Source organism: Benincasa hispida, chromosome 4 (assembly GCF_027475165.1).
Source record: "Benincasa hispida cultivar pf3 chromosome 4, pf3_genome.v1.1, whole genome shotgun sequence".
Classification (NCBI taxonomy): domain Eukaryota; kingdom Viridiplantae; phylum Streptophyta; class Magnoliopsida; order Cucurbitales; family Cucurbitaceae; genus Benincasa; species Benincasa hispida.
This window is the reverse complement of record NC_143481.1, coordinates 50,503,580-50,524,559: the sequence shown is the minus strand read 5'-3', so window position 1 is coordinate 50,524,559 and position 20,980 is coordinate 50,503,580. Positions and strand designations below refer to the sequence as shown.

General features: G+C 33.6%; 2 protein-coding genes and 1 non-coding gene across 3 annotated transcripts; all 3 read left to right on the top strand.

Moving 5' to 3' along the window:
- The first annotated feature begins 7,833 nt into the window (after nt 1-7,833).
- Nucleotides 7,834-10,965, top strand: LOC120076876 (glycine-rich protein). Its single transcript, XM_039030824.2, has 4 exons — nt 7,834-8,134; nt 10,219-10,322; nt 10,414-10,558; nt 10,649-10,965. Exons 1-4 carry the CDS (start codon nt 8,116-8,118, stop codon nt 10,681-10,683), a joined length of 303 nt encoding a protein of 100 aa, XP_038886752.1. The 5' UTR covers nt 7,834-8,115; the 3' UTR covers nt 10,684-10,965.
- On the top strand, nt 9,650-9,794 carry LOC120076935 (small nucleolar RNA snoR137). Its single transcript, XR_005481682.1, has one exon. It is a non-coding gene; the product is annotated as a small nucleolar RNA snoR137 (small nucleolar RNA).
- Nucleotides 10,966-14,834: 3,869 nt separating the features above from the next.
- Nucleotides 14,835-16,491, top strand: FLS1 (flavonol synthase 1). The gene is made up of 3 exons (XM_039029707.2): nt 14,835-15,553; nt 15,648-15,975; nt 16,069-16,491. The coding sequence occupies exons 1-3, from the start codon at nt 15,087-15,089 to the stop codon at nt 16,279-16,281; spliced, it is 1,008 nt and encodes a 335-aa protein (XP_038885635.1). The 5' UTR covers nt 14,835-15,086; the 3' UTR covers nt 16,282-16,491.
- Nucleotides 16,492-20,980: the final 4,489 nt, after the last annotated feature.

The following is a 20,980-nucleotide window of genomic DNA, read 5'->3' as shown; positions in this document are numbered from 1 at the left end:
AGTAGAGAATTAGGAAAAGATAATTGGTTTATTTAGAAGTTATTAAATCAAGTATCTAAAAAGATCTGTAAATTTGGATTAAAGTTCATTTGGAAAGTTAGAATTTAATTTTGGGATTTAGATTTTTGGAAAGAGGTGATTTAAAGATGGTGAATTTATTTTGAGATTTATTTAATTAATTGGAGAAGAGGTGAACGATTTGAGTTTGATGTGATATGTTTATTAAGGAAAGGAGGATAATTGCTGTCTTCACACTTCTCGGATTAGGAGCGTAATCCGGGAAGGGGTATGACACTACTATAGATCCATAGTGGCACTCTTATGCACTATAGGACATATTGCTTCCATGGATATAACAATTATAAGTAAGTTGATCATTCACGAGTTGTAATTACAACTGGGTCAAATATCCATTTTACTCCTATAATAATTAGCTCTATATTCTTTAGTACCACTGATTCTCTAATGAACAATTTATTTATGGTCCAACAATAAACCAAGCCTCTCTCGGGCCAACGAAAGGGTAGGGTCTCATTGTTCAAATCCTGAAGTCAACACTTAAGAGAACTACTCATCTACTTATCCTATACAGGAAGGAGTGCATTCCATCTGTGAAATTTTATTTCTAGCTCCCTATTTGGTCAAGTCCCCAAATGGTAGGCTTATTGAGTCGATGACTCGAGCCACTCTCACCCATGAAAATCAAAGGACTAGCCTTCACAGGTAGGAGTTCATAACTCACCCAAGATTGAGATCGAATTGCATATGATCATCCTATGAAATATTAATCTCTTCAATTAGTGGAGTTACTGAGAGAGATTAATTATTTCACGGTACAATTTTATAAAAATTATTTATATAAGATACTCCCATTCAAATGTCTTCACATGAACGATTTAGATTACATCATTTGTACATAGTGTCACAAGAATAAAGTACCCAACTTTATCCATCTATTATAGATCCTTTAGGTTATTATTTGAACATAATCTACTTGTACGCCAACTACATACTATTCAAGTTTCATGCAAATAACTTTGAATTTTGTTTAGTGGATTGAGTTATGCAATATTAAGACATAAAATAAAATTAAATAATAACTATTTTATTAATAATCAGTAAAATTAATTTATTTACAAACCATGAGTTTAGAGCATAAAACCCAACATGCTGTTCTAATTGCTAATGACAATATGACTAAAACTTCTATTGAACTAGAGTCTGTTGAGAAAGTTATTATTGGGAATGAAGCGTTTGAAGGTCAAACTAATGTGTCCGATATGGATGTTGCACTACAAGAATTTTGGGCTTTAATGTCGGTTGAAAAAAGTGAAATCAGATGTATAATGTCGGTTTTGTTTTTTTAAAAAAGTGGATCTTTAATGTAGGTTTTAAACCGACATTGTAGGGGTACCTTTAATGTCGGTTTTAAATCGACATTAAAGACCCGCTTAATTCTTCCCTCTTCACTCTCCCCATATTTTCTATTTTTCCCCCATTTTTTCATTTTTCCCTCTTCACTCTCCCCGTATTTTCTTTTTCCTCTCATTCTCATACTTCCCTCTTCAGACCCTCTTCTTCCTCACTTCTATCTTCCAAACCCTTGCCATTCGTTCGTCGATCGTGGGTGAAGAGTTTGTCGTGGTGTAGATCTGGCTAAGATTTGAAGTCGCACCCAGTCGTCCGTGGTGTAGATTCTCTCATTCGTCCGTCGTCGATCGAACCCAGTCGCCCGGATCTGAAGTCCAGATCTGAAGTCGCTCGGATCCGTGTGCCACCATTCGTCGTTCAATCTGAAGTCCAGATCTGAAGATCTAAAGATCTGAAGTTCACCGTTCGTTGTTCGTCCAGATCAGTATGTTCTTCTTCTCTTTCCTCACTTAAACTCACAACAATTTTTGTTCTTATGTTACACCTCTCAACTGTTTGTGTAAATGTCTCAATGAAAGCCAATTGCGGTTTCAATTCAATATGTCTCTCTGCTCCTAGATTTGGGCCTTTTTATGTGTCTATGGCCTTTGAAATTCAATTTGATTAATGGTTTTGTTGTATATGATACATTTGTTGAAGTATTGGCAAGAGGCGTTGCCAAGATTTGCTCCTGCGTTGGGTATGCATGAGCAAGAGCAGTGAAAGCGAAATGTTGAACGCAAGACGGTAGGTAGACGATCGTGTAGCAAATGGGTAGCGTTACACGATGAGGTAGGCGATAGTGTAGGCGGGCACTGGACGATCGTGTAGCAATGCGGGGAGCTAAACGATGAGGTAGACGATCGTATAGTAAATGCGCGGAGCTAAGTGATGTGCTAGACGATCGTGTAGGCGGGCGCTGGACAATCGTGTAGCAATGCGGGGAGCTAAACGATGAGGAAGACGATCATATAGTAGATGCGCGGAGCTAAGCGATGTGCTAGACGATCGTGTAGATATGTGCGGGCGCTGGACGATTGTCGATCGTGTTGGCGGGCGTTGGACGATCGTATAGCAGATTCGCAGGCACTAAGCGATAGACTACACGATGGCGCTACGCGATGGGCATGAGTACTAGACGATAGCCGTGCTACACTAGACGATGAGCAGACACGCTACATGATAGGCAGAATGCTAAGCGACAACAGGTGATGACGTTAAGCGATAGGCGAATGCGTTAGACGATAAGACGTCAGCGCTAAACGATGGGCGCGGTAGCTAAACGATAGCCTATGCGCGAGATCATTTACTAAACGATTGAGCTACACGATGGGCCGCTGGAGCTAAGCGATAGATGTAGGAACTAAATAATTAATTGGCTTGAGAACTTGTGCATTATGTTAATTAAATACACTAAAAGAATGTTTGACTCACAGTTTTAATAAGTTTTAGTTGATGACTCACAATTTTAAAAAGAAGATTCTCTCATTTATTCAACTATTGAGTTTTCTTGTTTTGCAGGTGCAACAAAGGAGTAAAGATTTGGTATCGTAACCTCTTTATGCTTTTTCTTAGGGAACTCTAGTAAAGAATTTTGCCTTGAATGTACCATTTATACACATTCCCAATAAACACGATTAGTTGAATATGAATTCTGATCACATTTTCACTTTCAATCCTTTGTCTTAAACCTTTTTTATTTGTGATCATTTGAACAACAATGGTCAGATAAAGATGCCTATAACCAGACACTGTTGAAACTGGGGGGTCTATTCAAGAAGAATTATGAAGGGATACATACTTACCAATTGGAGAGGGACAGTAAACTCATAATGTTTGTAAAATCATAATGTTTGTATTACTTGTAATTTGTGTTTTCAAGGGCTGAATTATTGTACGGCCTTTTAAATTATAATTTTATAGCAGAATTTGTGGATTAAATGTAATAGATTTGCAATCCATACATAAATAATATGTCATAGCCACAGTGTTTGATGATGATGTGTCATGTTATACTTTTTGACCAAAAAAATGGATTCGGCAGCGGAATTTAAAAAAACGGACAATAATTGATAAAACGGACAGATTATGGGCTTTAATGTCAGTTGGAACCGACATTGAAGGGCTTTAATGTCGGTTGTAAATTTCATTAAAGGGCTTTAATCTCGGTTGCAACCAACATTGAAGACAGTGTTATTAAAGCCCTTTAATGTAGGTTTAAAACCGGCATTAAAGGGCTTTAATAACACTATCTTTAATGTCAGTTGTCAACCGACATTTAAGCCCTTTAAACCGATATTAAAGCCCGAAATTCTTCTAGTATTGAAAACATTTCTAGTAAAGTTGTCGTCTCCAAAGTTAATGTTGAGTCAAATGCTCATGTCCTTGGGTTTCATAAGCCTGGTGCCAATGTTGGGAACGTGTCTTTTACTGACAAGAACATGACTAAAGACTGATCTCCAAAAGGTGATAATGATGATTTAAACTTGAATGAAGTCTACTCTGAAGACAACATTCCACTGGATTGATTGATTCATAAAAGAAGAAAGGTGTTAGTGGAAGTGTCGATTCAATTCCTGAGACAAGTGAAAATATTTCGGAGGATGATAATTTTGAGGATGCTGAGTATGTGTCTATGTCCTCTGAAGATTTTGCCAGAGAGACCAGTTTTGATGCGGAAACGTTTGTTCACGTTCCTTTAACTAAACAATCTTCTCGAACTGGAGGTAGAAAGAAAGTCTTTCCTCTTGTCCCTGCCGTTCCTTTGGATGATGTCTCGTTTCATACAGAAGAAAGTGCCAATTTGTGGAAGAATGTAGTTCAACGCAATATTATGGCTAAAAATGAATTTCTAACCGTACACAAGATTGTCTGGACGTAATCAAGTTATTCGTGAAGGCTGATTTGATCAAAACCGTGTTAAATCTTGGGGCCTACTATCCTTAGTTTGTGAATTTACAATCTACCCCATAATTTTGATAATTCTAATAGTCTTGCCTTTCGAAGGGTTCATGTCCATAGGAATTGTTTCATGTTTTCTACTGTCTTGATAAATAAATTTCTTGAAAGGCGTAAGGATGAGAACATTACTGATCAAAAGCCTGTCATCAACCGTTAGAGTTGATTGGAGGGGTTGAGAATGTCTGTCCCAATAATGGTTAGACTATGTTTTTAAGTTATACAAGGGGAAGAATTCTCTAATGTTGTTGTTCTATTTCTTTGGGTTGGCTTAGTTGTGTGTTGTTGCTCTATCACAATTTAAGACATATGGTTTTTGTGGTTTTTTACTGGCTTTTGTGTTTATGTTATCTCTTGGGTGGTTGTTTAACTTTTTTGTCTGGTCTTAACAAGTAGTAGTCAAAGGGAGAATTAGTTCGAGATTTGGTATTAGCTACATTTTTTTAAGATTGTTTGATTTTTGTCCTATGAGTTGTTTCAGGAAATGTCCTACATAATATCTCTCAAAATATAATTCTACGGATTATTTTTCCTTATCTGAAAAATCTTGTGTAATCATTCTTCACAGATTTTTTTCCTTATGTGGACTTTGCAAATTATGTTTGGGGCATGTTTCCTATTTTCTGCTATGCATATTTAATAGCAAGTTGTTTTCTTTCTAGAGTTGTAGCTTTGAGTATTTTGAATGGAGTTTTTGGTTTGTGTGGTAGTCATACGGTGTGGTTGTGTGTCAATCTTAAAGATTTTGAATCAAGAGGTTTTGTAGATCTTGAAGTTGTACTTAGATCATTTAGAAGTCTAAATAGTTACTTGAGAAGGTTGTCCCGGTCTTAGAGGGAGGCTAAGGTATTATTGCTTGAGAAGGAATTCTCAAATTTATGGGGAGCTTATGTTCATCAAGTGGAGTGATCTTCACTTAAAGATGAAAAGATTGCAGTTGAGAGAGAGTCTCACGCTTAGGAGAAGACTAAGTGATTACCTACTAATATGTTCATAATTAGGGGGAGCCTAAGTCTCTTTGAGAGGGAGTCTCACACTTAGGGGGAGCATAAGTGCCTATTAATTGAGTTAAGCTATTCGTGTGTTACTGTATTTGCCAATATTTACAGATAAATATACTGTTATAATTGCTTGATTTCATATTAGTAAAAATACCATTCTTGGACACACTACTCCCAGACGTAAGTGGTATATCGCCGAATTGGATTACTAGACCTTGTGTCTTGTCTTTTAAAGTTTATCTATTTGCTTTTTTGTTTGTCTTCACAATTACTGAAGCATTATGAGTAACATTGTTATTCAATGTGGTAGATAACCTTCATTTTAAAAAAATATTGAAATCGATTACCATTTTATAAACGACAAGATGAATGACGACGTGATCAAATTGTCGTCAATTCATTCCCAACATCAACTTGCAGACATGTTTACTAAAGCTCTTCCTAAGAAGCTCCTGTTCTTAATCTTCATCAGAGGGAGTATTGGTTTCTGTTATGTAAATTAATTTTGTTATACATTTGGTTAGTCAGTTAAGTTCGTTACAATTAAATTTTATTTGTAAGTTAGTTAGGATTTCACTTATATTTTGCTCTTTATAAGCAGCAGACCTCTATGTAAAATTCATTCAAAGGAAACAAAAGGATTATTTCTCCATCAAAAGCTGCTAGCAGGAAAAGGATAGAGGAGAGAGGAGCTTTTGTTTTTTAATTATTATTTTAACCTTTGAAATTTTCATTTCAACATTAAATATGATAAAAACTATTCTGTTAAGTAGTAAAACTTATTTCTCAAAATTTAGCGATAAAATGGTACATTTTAAAATTTTAGATATTATTTGAAGACATTGGAACCAAAAATGTATTTTTTCCTGATTAATTCAAAAGGTTGAAAGTGCTTTCTGTATGTATATATATTAACTTTTGATTAACTAAAGTCATTGAAGAAGCTATACTGAAACATATTAAATTATAAACTTTTGATGATTGTATAATCATATTAGGTATTTTTATTCTTCTAATTGATTTGTGCTTAAACAAATAATAATTTATATGTATGTGAAAATTTAAAAATATAATTTAATTCAGAATAAAGTCAAATTATTGATGTGAAATCTAAATTCAAGTATCTCTAATCTTCTAACTAAATTGTGATTTATAAAATAATGAAATAAGAACTTATATTAGACGACGTCGTTGCTTGGATCTTTCTCACACTTGTCGTTGCATATCACAATGCCAAAGATGAAGGAGAACACAATAGTTTGTTTGTTTCATGTGGATCCTATTTTCGAGAGTGGAGTTCATGATTTTTATGATCGTGTTCACTCGACCTAGGATGATATAGTTATTTTTTAATTATTTTTTTAACAAAAATAAGTTAAATTGCAAATTAGGCTTCATAGTTTATAATTATAATTTAGGAAAATTTCTATTTCAAACAAGTTTTTTCAAAATTAACATCTTTTTTAAAAAATTAGTTTTTCAAATCTCTTTCTGACCTTTTTATTGGGATCCCCACGTAGTGATGTTACAAAAATACTTATGTGAAAAGGAAAAAAAAAAATGTTTAGTTTCTTCTATATTAGACATTTGAAACCCTTCTTTCTCACTTTTTCAAGTTTTATTCGGGGTTTGCTGTTTGAATTATGGTACGACTATAAGAAAAAAAACAAAAAAAAGTTTTTGAAGAGAGAAGATAAACGACATCCGTGTAAATTTTAAACGGAAGAAACATTTAATATTTTCAATTAAACTTTTAAATTATTTTAAGTGAATCGACTTAGAATATTTATTAAGATTATATTTAAAAATCGTGAATGCATAAATTCTTATACATGTATAGACTTCTACAAATGTCTACTTAATAAAATTAACGATTATAATTTGAATGAACAATTTTTAAATAAATTTTAATTGAGAATCTAAATTGATTCACTCGTGTTAGAGGGTTTAAATTGATATATTTATAAAATTCAGAGTTTAAATTAATATAACTATTGGTTCCAATTTAAACCGTTATGATTTAAGAACTTAGAGCATAAATTTATATTTCTACCAAAAATAGCACATTCAATTGTCGATGACAATGAGGCTAAGGTGGGGGCAGGGTGCACTCCTCATCTCCATCCTCGTAGAGATTTTTAATGTCCCATTCTCTATTTTGGGTGGTTAGGAATCCTTGTTCGGGGATTCAAATCGCTCGAGGAAAAATTCTCTTTTTATTATTTAAAATTAATTGAATTTAATATTTACAGTAAAATTATAAATTTTATCAAAGAAATTAGTATTACCGTTATATATTTATTTAAATTAATAATTAAATAATAATTTAATATTTTTTATTGTAAATTTAATAAAAAAAATAAATTTATTATATTAGAAAATTAAAATTAAAGAAAAATAACTAAAACTAGCCACTGCTTTAGTGGTTTATTTACATATATATGAACTAACAATTAAAAAAATCAGGGTGGAGGAGTTTTGCCATCCCTAATCGATGATGATAGGACCGGCGACGTTGACTGGGTCGAACGATCGTTGACGTTTAAATAAAACTTAAAAAATAAAGTAACAAAAGAGAAATATATATGACGTAGCTGTAGCCAACCAAAATTCGCACAAATCATTGTTAAAAAGGAAGCGGAAACCTCTCGTTGATCCAAAACTCACGATCACGGTAATTCGGCCGCCAGCTTTTAGAATATCGCTTCTTTCGTTTCGACCCCGAGAAAGCTCTGGAAAGTCTCCCATGGCGTACGTTGAACGAGGTTCTCTTTCAATCTCTAATCATTTCTATTTCGATTTCACTGCAGAGGGATTGGTTGATCACCTTTGGATTGAGAAATATTTTAGCTTTTGTTTCCCTGTTACCCGAAGAATTTCATTCATAGAATTGGGGATTTTGGTTCTCCTCTTCTTGTCTTCAGATATGATCCTTTTATGTTTGTGTTGTCCATGTATTTATCTATGAACCCTTTCCCTATTTTCCCTCGGTTTATGCATTTCATGATTTCGATTTCGATTTTGGTCTTAGTAGGTTAGATCCAATAATTTTTTCTGCAAGACGTGGTATTCTGAGGAAGGAGTATTGTTCTGATTGCATATCTCTTGGTCTAATTTTTCTAACCATATGTCAGAAACTTCCTGAATTTTATGTTATCATATGGAAAAATCGTACACAAAAGATAAAACCATAGGAATGGAAATAAACCTAGGTCAAGAATTTAATCATGAAGAATTGGAAAAAAACCCTCGAACTGGAGTTGAAAAGAGAGTGATGTTTGGCGACCTAATGGAATGAATGACAGGGAAAATAGAGAAATTCGGCGGATGAGTTCGGGAAATTTATTGTCATTTGAGAAGTTAGATAAGATAAATAGCTTGACTGAGTTGAATTCTTATTTCCTTACCTTAAAACTCTGAATTTTGTGGTGCCACACTTTTACAAGCTGTTTCTGATACTTTTAAGGATGAAGGGATTTGGTTATTTCTTTGAGTGTGTGGTGACAGAGTTTTTCTAATTCCTCCACTCTGTTTCTATTTCTACAATGTGTTTATCATCTCTATGTTTTTGGTAGCATAAAAAGGCAAGGATAATGGCTCTTCACTTAAAAGGTTACCATTCATTTAAGAGGAATTTTTATCTTTTCCTGATGAAATGCAACTGCTCAATATAAAACTTGAAATGGTATTGTTGATTGCAGTTCGTAATGGAAGACAAGTATGAGTGCTTGTGAAGATTTGATGAATAAACAGATGTATTTTCTTTTAAACCTGTTTTGTTTGCTTTGTTTTTGTCTGGCTCTTCGGTGTTAGTGATCAATGTTAGGTCCATGTTATAAAGCAAATTGTAGAAGTATTCATGCCTTTGTTTTGTTAACCACTACATCATTGCGACGAACATCTTGTTAAATTTTGTGAAAGTACCATAATTTCAAGTCTTATAGAGAGAAGATATTATGAATTTTAAATCTTATCAAGCTTCATAACTTTGTTTTTTGTAATCCTGTGTACTGAATCAATGATCTAAATAATGTATTATATTTTCATGGTTTAGCCGTTTTTATGCACTTTTTTCAAATGCTGGTTAACAAATTGATGTTTTATGGAGTCTCAATTCTCATGAACCCGTAAAAATGTGTCTGTGACCTAAGGAAGTTATCAGGAAGAGTTTAATGCTATCAATATCAACTCGTGCTTTGGATCCCTTTTGGTTGTCTGTTGAGCAGGATTCTCTAGATCTGTACATTTCTTAGATTGACTAGGCCTTGGAATTCCTTTTGGTTGCTTCTTACTGGTGAACTTTCTCATATAAATCATTGGGGGACGTTCATGTTTCCGAAGCATAAATTGATTCTAAATTTGCCGGTATTAAACAGCTCTGTGTAATTTCCTATTGCACTCTGCTACCTGTCTCCTGGTACACCTGTTTTACATCTTTGTCGCGTGTTGGAGTATTTTGATAGATGAATCGCTTGTGTGTTAACTTATCGAGGAGTTATTTTTTCATTTTGTCGGTTGCTTACCATGTTGTCTAATTAATGACCTCTTTCAGCTCTTCTCTACTTACTGCTGTCTGTGTGACATTGTTTTTTACAGTATCTATTTCAATTGATTTTATGTTTTAAAGTTTTAGGAGTTATTGAATTGCTTTAACTTCCATCTTATCTGACTTGCTATCTTCGTATTGACAAACTTTGGGGCTATTTTTAGGTGGGTTGGACATGTTACTATTCTTGATCTGATTCTTCCTTGGAATTATGAAGTTGGATGTTTCCGTCTTATTGATTCTGTTGAGCATCAAGGTGTACTGACTACTGACCAACTATGCACTTGCTGTGATATCTTGTAGGTGTTGTGAAATCCCAGAGATCATTTTGGCGTCTCAAAACTATAACTGATTTCTTTTGGGCCATCATAAACGTTATTGGTGTGTTTTTTACCACATTGTTTTCGGTAAGTTGTTCCTTATTGCCCCAGAAAAATGTTAGCATTCAGAACCGTGTCATGTTAGTTACGAAGATAAAATTTCCATGTTTCTTTGTAGATGGAGAAATCAGAGGCATATAGAAAAGGATCCGGTTCAGGGAAGAAATGGGACGGTGGTGGCCCTGGAGGTCCTGGCTCAGGGCCCTATGGTCGTCCTCGTGGTCCACCTCGCGGTCTAGACAATGTTCGAGGGATCGATCACAGTAAGTTGAATGAATGATTTTTGAACACTTTTTCTCCTTACTTTCATTTGATTGATTTACTGATCTGTGATCCGAACTTATGGCAATCAGGCTCATTACCTGCCTGTGGCTCGTGCTGTGGCTAAGTTTTGGTTGCTTCAATGGTGCGTCTACATAAAAGCTGTCTCTCTGGACAATGTTATTTCAATTTAAAGTTGTGGGACGTGTTGTAAATGTTGATGGAATGTTATCTGCGAATATATCTTAGTATATTATATGCCAAAGAAAAACGTAAATCCTGGATCAACAAGGTTCTCTCATCATCTCATTTTTCGGCATACTTTTACATATAAAATACCAAACATGCTTTATAATGTAACGTAGTTACCCATTATTAATATATTATTGTCAAGGTGAATTTATTTCAATGGTAATTGGCATAACCATCCATCCTAGGGGTCGGAGGTTTAATCTCCACCCTAAAGTTTAATTAACAAAATGTCGATATGGCAAGATGACTTGAAATTTTTTTTCGTCTCTCTTTTTTTCCTCCTCTTTACTTTGTCAATAAGGAGTATATTTTGGAGAGAGTGAAGAGAAATGAGGTGTTAATTTTATTAAAAAATGAGAGTAAAAAAAAAGAGGATTGATGAAAGGACTAGTCGAAGGAGAGAGAAAGAGCAAAGAGGAAAAGGAGAGAGAGGAGAAGAGAGAAGGGAAAATATATATATATATATATATATATTTGTTTTTCGGGTCATTTTGTCACATATATTTAGTTAATTAAATTTAATGATTTTATTCCTAAAACTTACTAAGATCTAAAAAGGTATTTCTTCCTTTAATCTTTAATTTTTATATTCTATTTTTAGTTTTAGCTATGTTGTTTGTTGTATTTTTTTTTATAATATTATTTTCAAAAATATTTTTTTAAATAAATTAATTGCATGTTTTAGATTCTTTCGTTATTGGATTGTCTTGGACAGAATAGTATTATGAATTTATTTTAGTAATTGAGTTTTTTGTGCCAAGTTTAGCCAAGAACTTTTTAAACTCTCTTGCAATTCGTATCTTGAGTTGCAAGTTTAAAACATTTAAGGAGATAGATCATTTTAAAACATTTTGAATGTCGTTTCGATCAAGTTTACTTTTTTTTTTCTTTTCTTTTTTTTTTAGTATTTGCAAGTATTTGGGCGAATTGGTATGTAATTCGACTATTTTTATACGATAACTCTGATCTTACAATATTTAGGTGTCAAGAAAACTAAGAGTATGTTTCAAATACATTTTCAAGTATTTAATTTAAAATATAAGTCATTTTAGAAAAAAAAAAATAGAGTATTTGACAACCTCGTAAAATAACTTTGAAGTGTATTTTAAACAGTTTTGATCAAAAGTGTTTAAATAAACATGATTTTTTTTTTGAAAAATACTTTTTTTTTTTTAAATCAATCCAAACGGGTCCTAAAATTCATGAGATGTTAAAATATCGAGTAGGTGGTCACCATGAGAACAAATTCTTTTTAAGGCTTTTAGTAAGCTCATGCTCTTTATTTACTCGTAGGTCAAATCATGATGCTTGCTTTTTTCTTTTTTCTTTTTTCTTTTTTTGTCAAATTAGCCCAAAACTTTTTAATATATTTTTGCAGTCTACATCAAGAAGATTATCGCCACATCTTGTAGAATGATTGATTTTCGAATCGAGAAATTTGTTCTTTATCTCAAGGTAATTTGTGACTAACTGAGTTTTAGTGTTCCTAAATTAGAGGTTCATCTACCTAATAGACTTTGGGACTTTTGGGACAAAGAATTAGTTATTATAGTTAGATTATAATAGTTTGTGTTTGGGGTGCATTTTAGCTTGAGTTATAATAATGTGTTTAAGGGATAAACTATTTTAGTTTGAAAACGAAATAGTAAATACTGTAACAAAAAGTAAAAAATGATGAATGTAAAATAGTAAACACTAGCAAATAGTAAATACGGTAGCAATTGAGGGTTGAGGGTTGAGGGTTTTGAAATAGTGTTGACGGCAACGATAGCTAATTGGAAACTACAAAACAATATTTATTATAGTCCTGAGATAATTTTTGTCCCAAACGGCTCCTTAATTCCAACTTCCAAGTACTCGTTTTCATATCGAGGGTTGTTTGATAAAATTGCGTTAGTTACTCCCTTTTGCTCTTTAGCTACCTTATAACTCTCACCTCTGCCCTAAATTATCAATTACTTCCTTTAATGCTTCGTCTCTTACTTTAATAATTATCCTCCCTTAAATTAATCTCTATAATTTCTCCTTAGCTACTCCCTATAATCCCTCCTCTCTCACTTTCTCTTCAATTATTCTATATAATCCTTCCATCTATCTTTATCTTATTACTCTTTCGTTCTTTGACTAATCCCTAAAATCACTTTTCCTTAGTGCGTGTTTGAGAGTTATTTTAAAATAATTAAAATTATTTTTATCATATTTTAAATTATTTCAAAACAAACTTTTAATCATTCAAAATCTATTCCAAATCTATTCCGTGTTTAATTTTATATGGTTAATCCCATTTTTTCATAACTATTAACATTGATTCTTTTTTATAGATCCTTAAGTTAGTCCTTGTTCTCTGTAATTTATGCTATTATTTTATCTCTCTTTAATTTACCCTCAAAATGCTTCAAGCAGAACAGCCCAAAGTTGCTTTTGGCAGCCATATTTGTAATATACACCTCCCCAACCAATTGAGAAAACAGCCACTTTAGCACTCATGCTATTATTAAAACTTCATAATCTACACTGTTGATAGATGTTTTGTTTCATTATTATTTTAAAATTATTATAGCCAAAATGAGAGTAGCTCTGATATTGAGTATGTACTATTAACCTCAAGTTAAAAGTTCGATTCTCCTACCCACGTACTGTAGAAAAACATTATAAATATATATTATATTGATTTTCAAATGTGGGATTGAGAAAGTTCCTTAATTCACAACACAAAACCATCAAACTTTGGAATAGTAATATGTGTTAAATAAGTTCTTATACTTTTAACACGACATTTTTTTATAAATAAAATGAATGGATCTATTGAATATGAAATTGAATTTTGATAATGGTATATGAATTTTAAAAAACTTTAAAGAAGTCAATGATCCATTATTCTATTAATGTTCAAAGACGTACTAGACACAAAATTAAAGAGGTATTTATGACATTGACTTAGGTTAAGACAAGTTGATGGTGAATAACTCAATGTCACCAAGTTCAAGTGTTCTTGCTATTGGAGTTTGCAGTCTTCCCCCTCTTATTGTCTCCCTCTTCCAATGTTACTAACCGTGAGATAATCCTTTGCATTCCATTATCCTTGATGTTATATATATATATAATCATTGAAAATGAGGAAGTACTTAACCAAATACAAATATTTCCTATAGACAAAATCTATATATATTTAGTAAAATATATCTATTCTAGCACTAATGACTCTATCCATTGAATCATCACTGATGACCAATTTTGGCAACATGCTCTAACAATCATTTTTGACGATCAGCTTCGATATCCAACTTTGGCAACAACCACCATCAGTGACTACTGCCATCTCACTTTGGTGATATGCTTTGATAACCACCTTCAGAGGTCAAACTCCAACCATCAACATCGATGATGGCCACCACTAATGACTACCTCTAGCAATGGCCACCTTCGACAATTATCTTTAGCGATCACTTCCGATGTCCAACTCCACACGTTACCACCTCCCACGGCCAACTTCGACAATCACCTCTGATGACCAACTTCGACCACCAACTCCATCAATCATCTCCAACGACTAGCTATAATGACCAACTTAGATGATCATATACTAAAAAAAAAAAAAAAAACTTGGTAAACTTAGTCAGTGAAAGTGTTTTTGAATTCAAAATTGAAATTTTTAGTTTAAAGTGTTTAATAATAGCTATAATTCTTAGTCGGTGCATTGATATCACTTGATTGAGAAAACAAACTTTCCAAATATCTCCATAATTGTATGATATTGTCTTCTTTAGACATAAGCTCTTATGACTTTACTTCTTTACTTTTGGTTTCACCGAAAAGACATCATACCATTGAAGATAGTTGTCTTCTCATATAAATCCATGATCATTCTCTTATCAACCAATATGGGACTTTGAGTGCATTCTTAATATCAATGTACATGCACAATTGAAATAACTTTTTGCCATAGCTTGCTAAAGACCAATCAAATAATATTTATAATACCAAATTCTACTACTATTATAAAGACGTAGCAATAGTGGTAAGTCCGGATTGATCTATTGGGATAGGAATGTAATTCCAAACTAATACTCATCAACATCCATGTGAGGCGCATGGTGAATAGGAGGAGGCTACGAGCCTTCAATTCTGTTCTGAAAAGACGCACCCAACTGGAAGTTTGTTGAAACCGTATCCTTTGAAAGTAACTTTCAACCCTCTGTTCTTTTCTTTATTTAATTAGCTTCAACAAAGCCCCATTTTTTTTTCTCCATCACCAAATTCTTAGCCAAAATTTTCAAAATGGAGGTCGGCAGAGTCCAGGACATCGCTTCCTCGGTGCTTTACTCCGATACTCTCCCCGCCGAGTTCGTCCGTTCGGAAACCGAGCAGCCGGGAATCACCACTGTCAAAGGCCAAGTCCTCGCCGTTCCTGTCATCGATTTCACTGACCCAGATGACGACTCTGTTCTCAGAGCCATCGACGATGCCTCTCGAAATTGGGGCATGTTTCAAATCATCAACCACGAGATCCCAAATGAAGCCATAACCCATTTGCAGGCCGTTGGGAAGGAATTCTTCGAGCTCCCACCGGAGGAGAAAGAAGTCTACGCCAAACCCCCTGGTTCCAAATCCGTCGAAGGCTATGGAACTAAGCTCCAAAAAGAAATCGATGGAAAGAAAGGTTGGGTCGACCATTTGTTCCACATAATTTGGCCTCCTTCTGCCATTAACTACAATTTCTGGCCCCAAAATCCCCCTTCTTACAGGTATGGACATCAAGAAATCCCTCCGAATTCTAAATTGTTGAACCCAAAGGATCGTACATCTTGATGGGTTACTCTGTTTTGGGTCTGTATGCAGGGCAGCGAATGAGGAGTACAGCAAGCACTTACATGGGGTTGTGGAGAAGCTGTTTAGAAGCCTCTCACTGGGGCTAGGGCTCGAAGGGCACGAGCTAAAAGAGCGAGCTGGTGGAGAAGAATTGGTGTATTTACTGAAAATCAATTACTATCCGCCATGTCCACGCCCTGATCTGGCTCTTGGAGTCCCTGCTCATACCGACATGTCGGCCATTACAATTCTTGTGCCGAATGAAGTTCAAGGCCTTCAGGCGTTTAGAGATGGGCAGTGGTACGACGTCAATTACATCCCTAATGCCCTCGTCATCCACATCGGGGATCAAATGGAGGTAAATGTGTTCTTCAACTTCAGGGTTTTTTTTTTTTACATTTCTGTTGTGGAAGATGGCTGAATTAGAAGTGTGTTTGTGTTGTGGGGGCAGATTCTGAGTAATGGAAAGTACAAGAGTGTGTTTCACAGGACGAGAGTGAACAAGGAGAAGACGAGGATATCGTGGCCGGTGTTTCTGGAGCCGCCGCCTGAGTTTGAAGTTGGGCCGCATCCGAAATTGGTCGATGAGAAAAATCCGCCAAAATATAAGACGAAGAAGTACAGTGAGTACGCATATTGTAAGCTGAACAAGATTCCTCATTAACTCTAATTCCTTAGTCGTCCTCTGTTTGTCTTCTCCGGCCGCCGCGTTCTGCTCACTGCTTACAATGTCTCAAATTATGCAACAAATGTTAGGGTAACGATTTTTTTTTTTTTTAAAAAATTATAATTTGGTTGGAACTTGGAAACAGGAACTTGTTATGAGAATATAAAGCGAAAAAGATATCTATTTTCCCCTCTGAAAAATTAAAAAGGATATTATCTTTTTAGAAATTATTTAGGAAAATATTGTTGTTTTAAAAACTTATTTCTGAAAATTTTGTTTTTTTTTTTTAAATAATTCGACTCGAGATTTTGAGAGATTTTGAGAGATTTTCATAAATTTTCCTTTACACATTGACCTTCATTCTTTCTTCCTTTCTTCTTTTTTTTTTTTTTTAAATAATCTCATAAAAATAAAAGAGAGAGCAAGAGCAAGAGCGAGATATCGAGATTTTGATAGAGAGCCAGAGTACACTTCAATTCGTACAAATTTCTTTTTTTTTCTTTTTTAATTATTACACATTGTCCTTCTTCTTTCTTTTTTTTTTTAATTTTTCATTTTATAAAAACAATTTCTAAAAATATTTTATTATTTTATTTAAATTCTAAAAAGAATAAATTAAAATAATATCTCATAAAAACAAAAGAATGTAAATTAAATATCTCATTTATATAAAAATAATTACAAAAATCAATGTGTCCCATAAGGTGGACGTTTCTTGATGTTGCTCTGGTACCTCTATAGGCGTTTCATAATATAAATATTCATTATGTTCTACACGACCCCATGTCATGCACGTATGAAGACAAAGGACCAACCTCTTAGTCATAATGTCCTAAACCAAATGCTGGCATCATAGGGGCATCATCATCAGACTAATATAATAGACTAATAATTTGCAACCTCACGAAGTCTACTATTGTTTAGTCTCTGTGAATTATAAAACAAATTAGACAATATTAAAATAAATTTAAATTAAAAATAATTAGATAATATTCATTCATTTACCAGATGACCCACAACTGCTACCAGACGAGTGACGTAGCGACTTGTGATATTATTATACTAATGAATATCTACTTGTGATATTATTATACTAATGAATATATTCTGGAGTGACATCTGTGTCAAACTATTCAAGAGAAACCCCAACTGTAATAAACCTTGCATCTACCAAATATGCAACTTTTTTGGACCAATCTCCAGTCCTTAAGTCAATATCATGCAGTACGGGTTCAGTACGGGTTCAGTATTACAAGGTGATGGGACATCCGCCGAATTGTCTCATCACCGAAGATGCTATTCACCAATGTGAAAACATATGAGAGGACTCATCGTCCGCCATATGTTTTGACCATTCATATAAAAATTAGGCAAAATATGCATAATAATTTTGTTCGGCTCGCAAATAACCTGAAACACAAAATATTATATTAGAGAATATGAAAGACAAATACAATAAAAATGTGTATAAAATAATTAATTATGTTTAGTGTAATGTACCTGTTCAGGTGATAATTTAGAATTTAAATTAACTAGATCAGTGATATAAAAATTAAATTGAATTAAATTTAGAATTTGGAAATCGCTCCCTAGCCCATAGTTGCAAAAGACCTAGCTATCTCTTGAACCTCAGGTCATAGTTGTCTAGATTTATCTGAAGATAGACTTCCACCCATCATTTGTAGTATATATGCTCACACATATCTTATGACAGTTTCCTCGTTTGCATCATCTGTGAGCTCACGAAATTGTGTTCCTAACCATATTAAACTTAACCTCGATCCTTTAATCTTATTGGCAGGTGGGGTCGAAATAATGTTGACGGTTTTCTCGTCCTCACGAAATAATGTACAACTTAATTAGAAGAATAATGTACAACTTAATTAAAAGAATAATGTACAACTTAATTGAGTAAGTTTAATGAAAGTGCATATATTAAAATAAACTATAATTGAATAGTAGAGAAAAGTGTGAGCGTAAAGAATGATGTAAAACTTTATTGATTACAATAAAAAAATTGAATATACAATAAATTATTATAAAAAAATTGAATATATAATAAATTATAATAAAAAAATTGAATATACAATAAATTATAATAAAAAAATTGAATATACAATAAAATGAATATATAATAAAAAATTATTTATTTTTCAATTCCTAACTATCTGGAGCCCGTCTTAGTAACGAAGAACACTCCCTTCGATTATGTCCTAACTGGTTACAAAATCCACATCGTTGTCGAGTGGTTGGTTCTGTCCAATCCATCTCGTTGTGATAACGTGAACTTTTCGATCTACCAGGTTTTCTCAACAACGATGGATCAGGATGTAAGACGGGCATATTAGGGTGCGTGATCCAGTAATCAGAAGAGTAACATTCAGCATACTTTGACAATTTGTAATAGTCCTCAATAAAATGCAAGCATGGAATGCCGAATGCTTGCAACTTGTTACATGAACAGTACCGCTCGGACCTGTTTAGCCTTAATATTTGAACGCTTCCTCCTTTGGCATTGAGACTATGACGTCCGGTCTTCACATGAAACACACCTTCATACCGATCGTATGATCGTACTTCATGTTTACTAGATCGTGCAGCCCATTTATTTATTTTCTCGTGTGCGTACCTGGATTTTTACTCCACTTAGTATTATAAAATATGTTAGAAATAAATTATTAATAATATATATATATATATATATATATATATATATATATATATATATATATAATTACCGGGTGTATTTATCCTGATGCTCCAATGCATCCCTTATTTTTTCTCTTCTTTTCTTGAAATAGTTCACGCATTTGAAGAATGTTATCTGAGCAAGAGCATTTATAGGCAACATTCGAGCTCCTTTGAGGACTCCATTTATGCGCTCTGATAGATTTGTCGTCATCCACCCATATCTGAATCCTCCATCATGTGCTTGAGTCCATTGCTCTAAACTAATGTTGTAAAAAAAACTCAGACAGCTCCGATTTATTCCTTTGATATCTTCAATTGCTTTGTTGAACTTTCGAATTTTCTCATTGGTCATGTTACTGTTGTTATTTTTTCATTAATGATTATTAGCTTTTTTTCTTTCATTGGTATATGTATATATATATATATATTTCTATGGAAATTAAATAAAGTGAAGACGATTTCCATGTTGTAGACCACGTCAGCTGACTGGTTGACCGTTTAATCCATGTGGCAGACTCAATCTCGCTCTCTCACAATCTCTCTCTCAATCTCGCTCTCAATCTCGCTCTCTCTTACAATCTCGCTCAAATCTCGCTCTCTCTTACAATTCAAAATTCTGTTATTGTTGTTATTTTTTCATTAATGATTATTAGCTTTTTTTCTCATTGGTCATGTATATATATATATATATATATATATATTTCTATGGAAAGTAAATAAAGTGAAGACAATTATGAGCGAGATCCTCAAGCATTTTTTAACAAACTGTCTTCCTAGCGATGTCACGAGATTCAGTCTGCATTTCTAGCGAGATTCCCTTCTAGAGCGAGATCCCTATCACAAAATTAGCGAGATTTTCTTCTAGAGCGAGATCCTCAAGCATTTCTTTAACAAAATGTCTTCCTAGCGATGCTCACGAGATTCAGATTTCCTTCTAGAGCGAGATCCCCATCATAAAATTAGCGAGAATTCCTTCTAGAGCGAGATCCTCATCACAAAATTAGCTTATCTTCCTTGTCGAGGGTTGAAGTTTCGACTTATGTATGTCAAAACTTCAACCTTCGACAACCTAATATACAAAATTAGCGAGATTCCCTTCTAGAGCGAGATCCTCATCACAAAATTAGCGAGATTTCTTTTCCTTGTCGAGGGTTGAAGTTTCGACTTATGTATGTCGAAACTTCAACCCTCGACAACTCTAATATACATATTGTTTCCAACATTTTCTTTGTTTGTCGAGTTCTCAATGTTTGACCTCTACATTAATCGAATCCTCAACCCTCGACTTCTAGCCTCGAACTCCCAAAACAACAATATTTCTCTAATAAGTTTCAAAACAACAATATTTCTCTAATAAGTTTTGAAAACAACAATACTAATAATAAAAGGTCCCTCTATTTTTATTCTCACTCATATTATAATTTAAGTCATTAGTATTTAGAAAGATTAACATATTAAAATTTGAAAAAGACAATTTTTTTTAGAAAAAATAAAATTAGTACAAGCAATATTATAGATGTAGAGTAGTTTGATTTGAACGAAAATTATATGTATGATATTCTTTTTAAAGTCTATTCATTTAAAACTTAAATCATTTAAAATAACTTAAATATACAATATTTTATTTTCTTAACTTTGTTATATTATGTATATTTGAGAGAATAATGACAACCACGAAACACCACACACTAAACTATGCCCTCGCTTCCTCATCACAAAAGAGGGGGAGGAAGCTATTAGAAAACATATCTACCTTGAGGGAAAACAAAAGTTGCAATTGGACATGTAGTTTTATTTTACTCTTTAGAGATGTGACGAAAAAGAGAATGTTAACAGCGTTTCCATGAAAAATAATATCCTTAATGAGAACCAAAATTTCAATTATAAAGGACTTCTTTCTGGTCAAAGAGTTAATCACCTCCAAAGCATCATATTCCGCCTCGAGCAGCAGACTGGTCTCGACTAGTCATACTTGATTCAATTGTAAAGGGCTCTTTTATGGTCG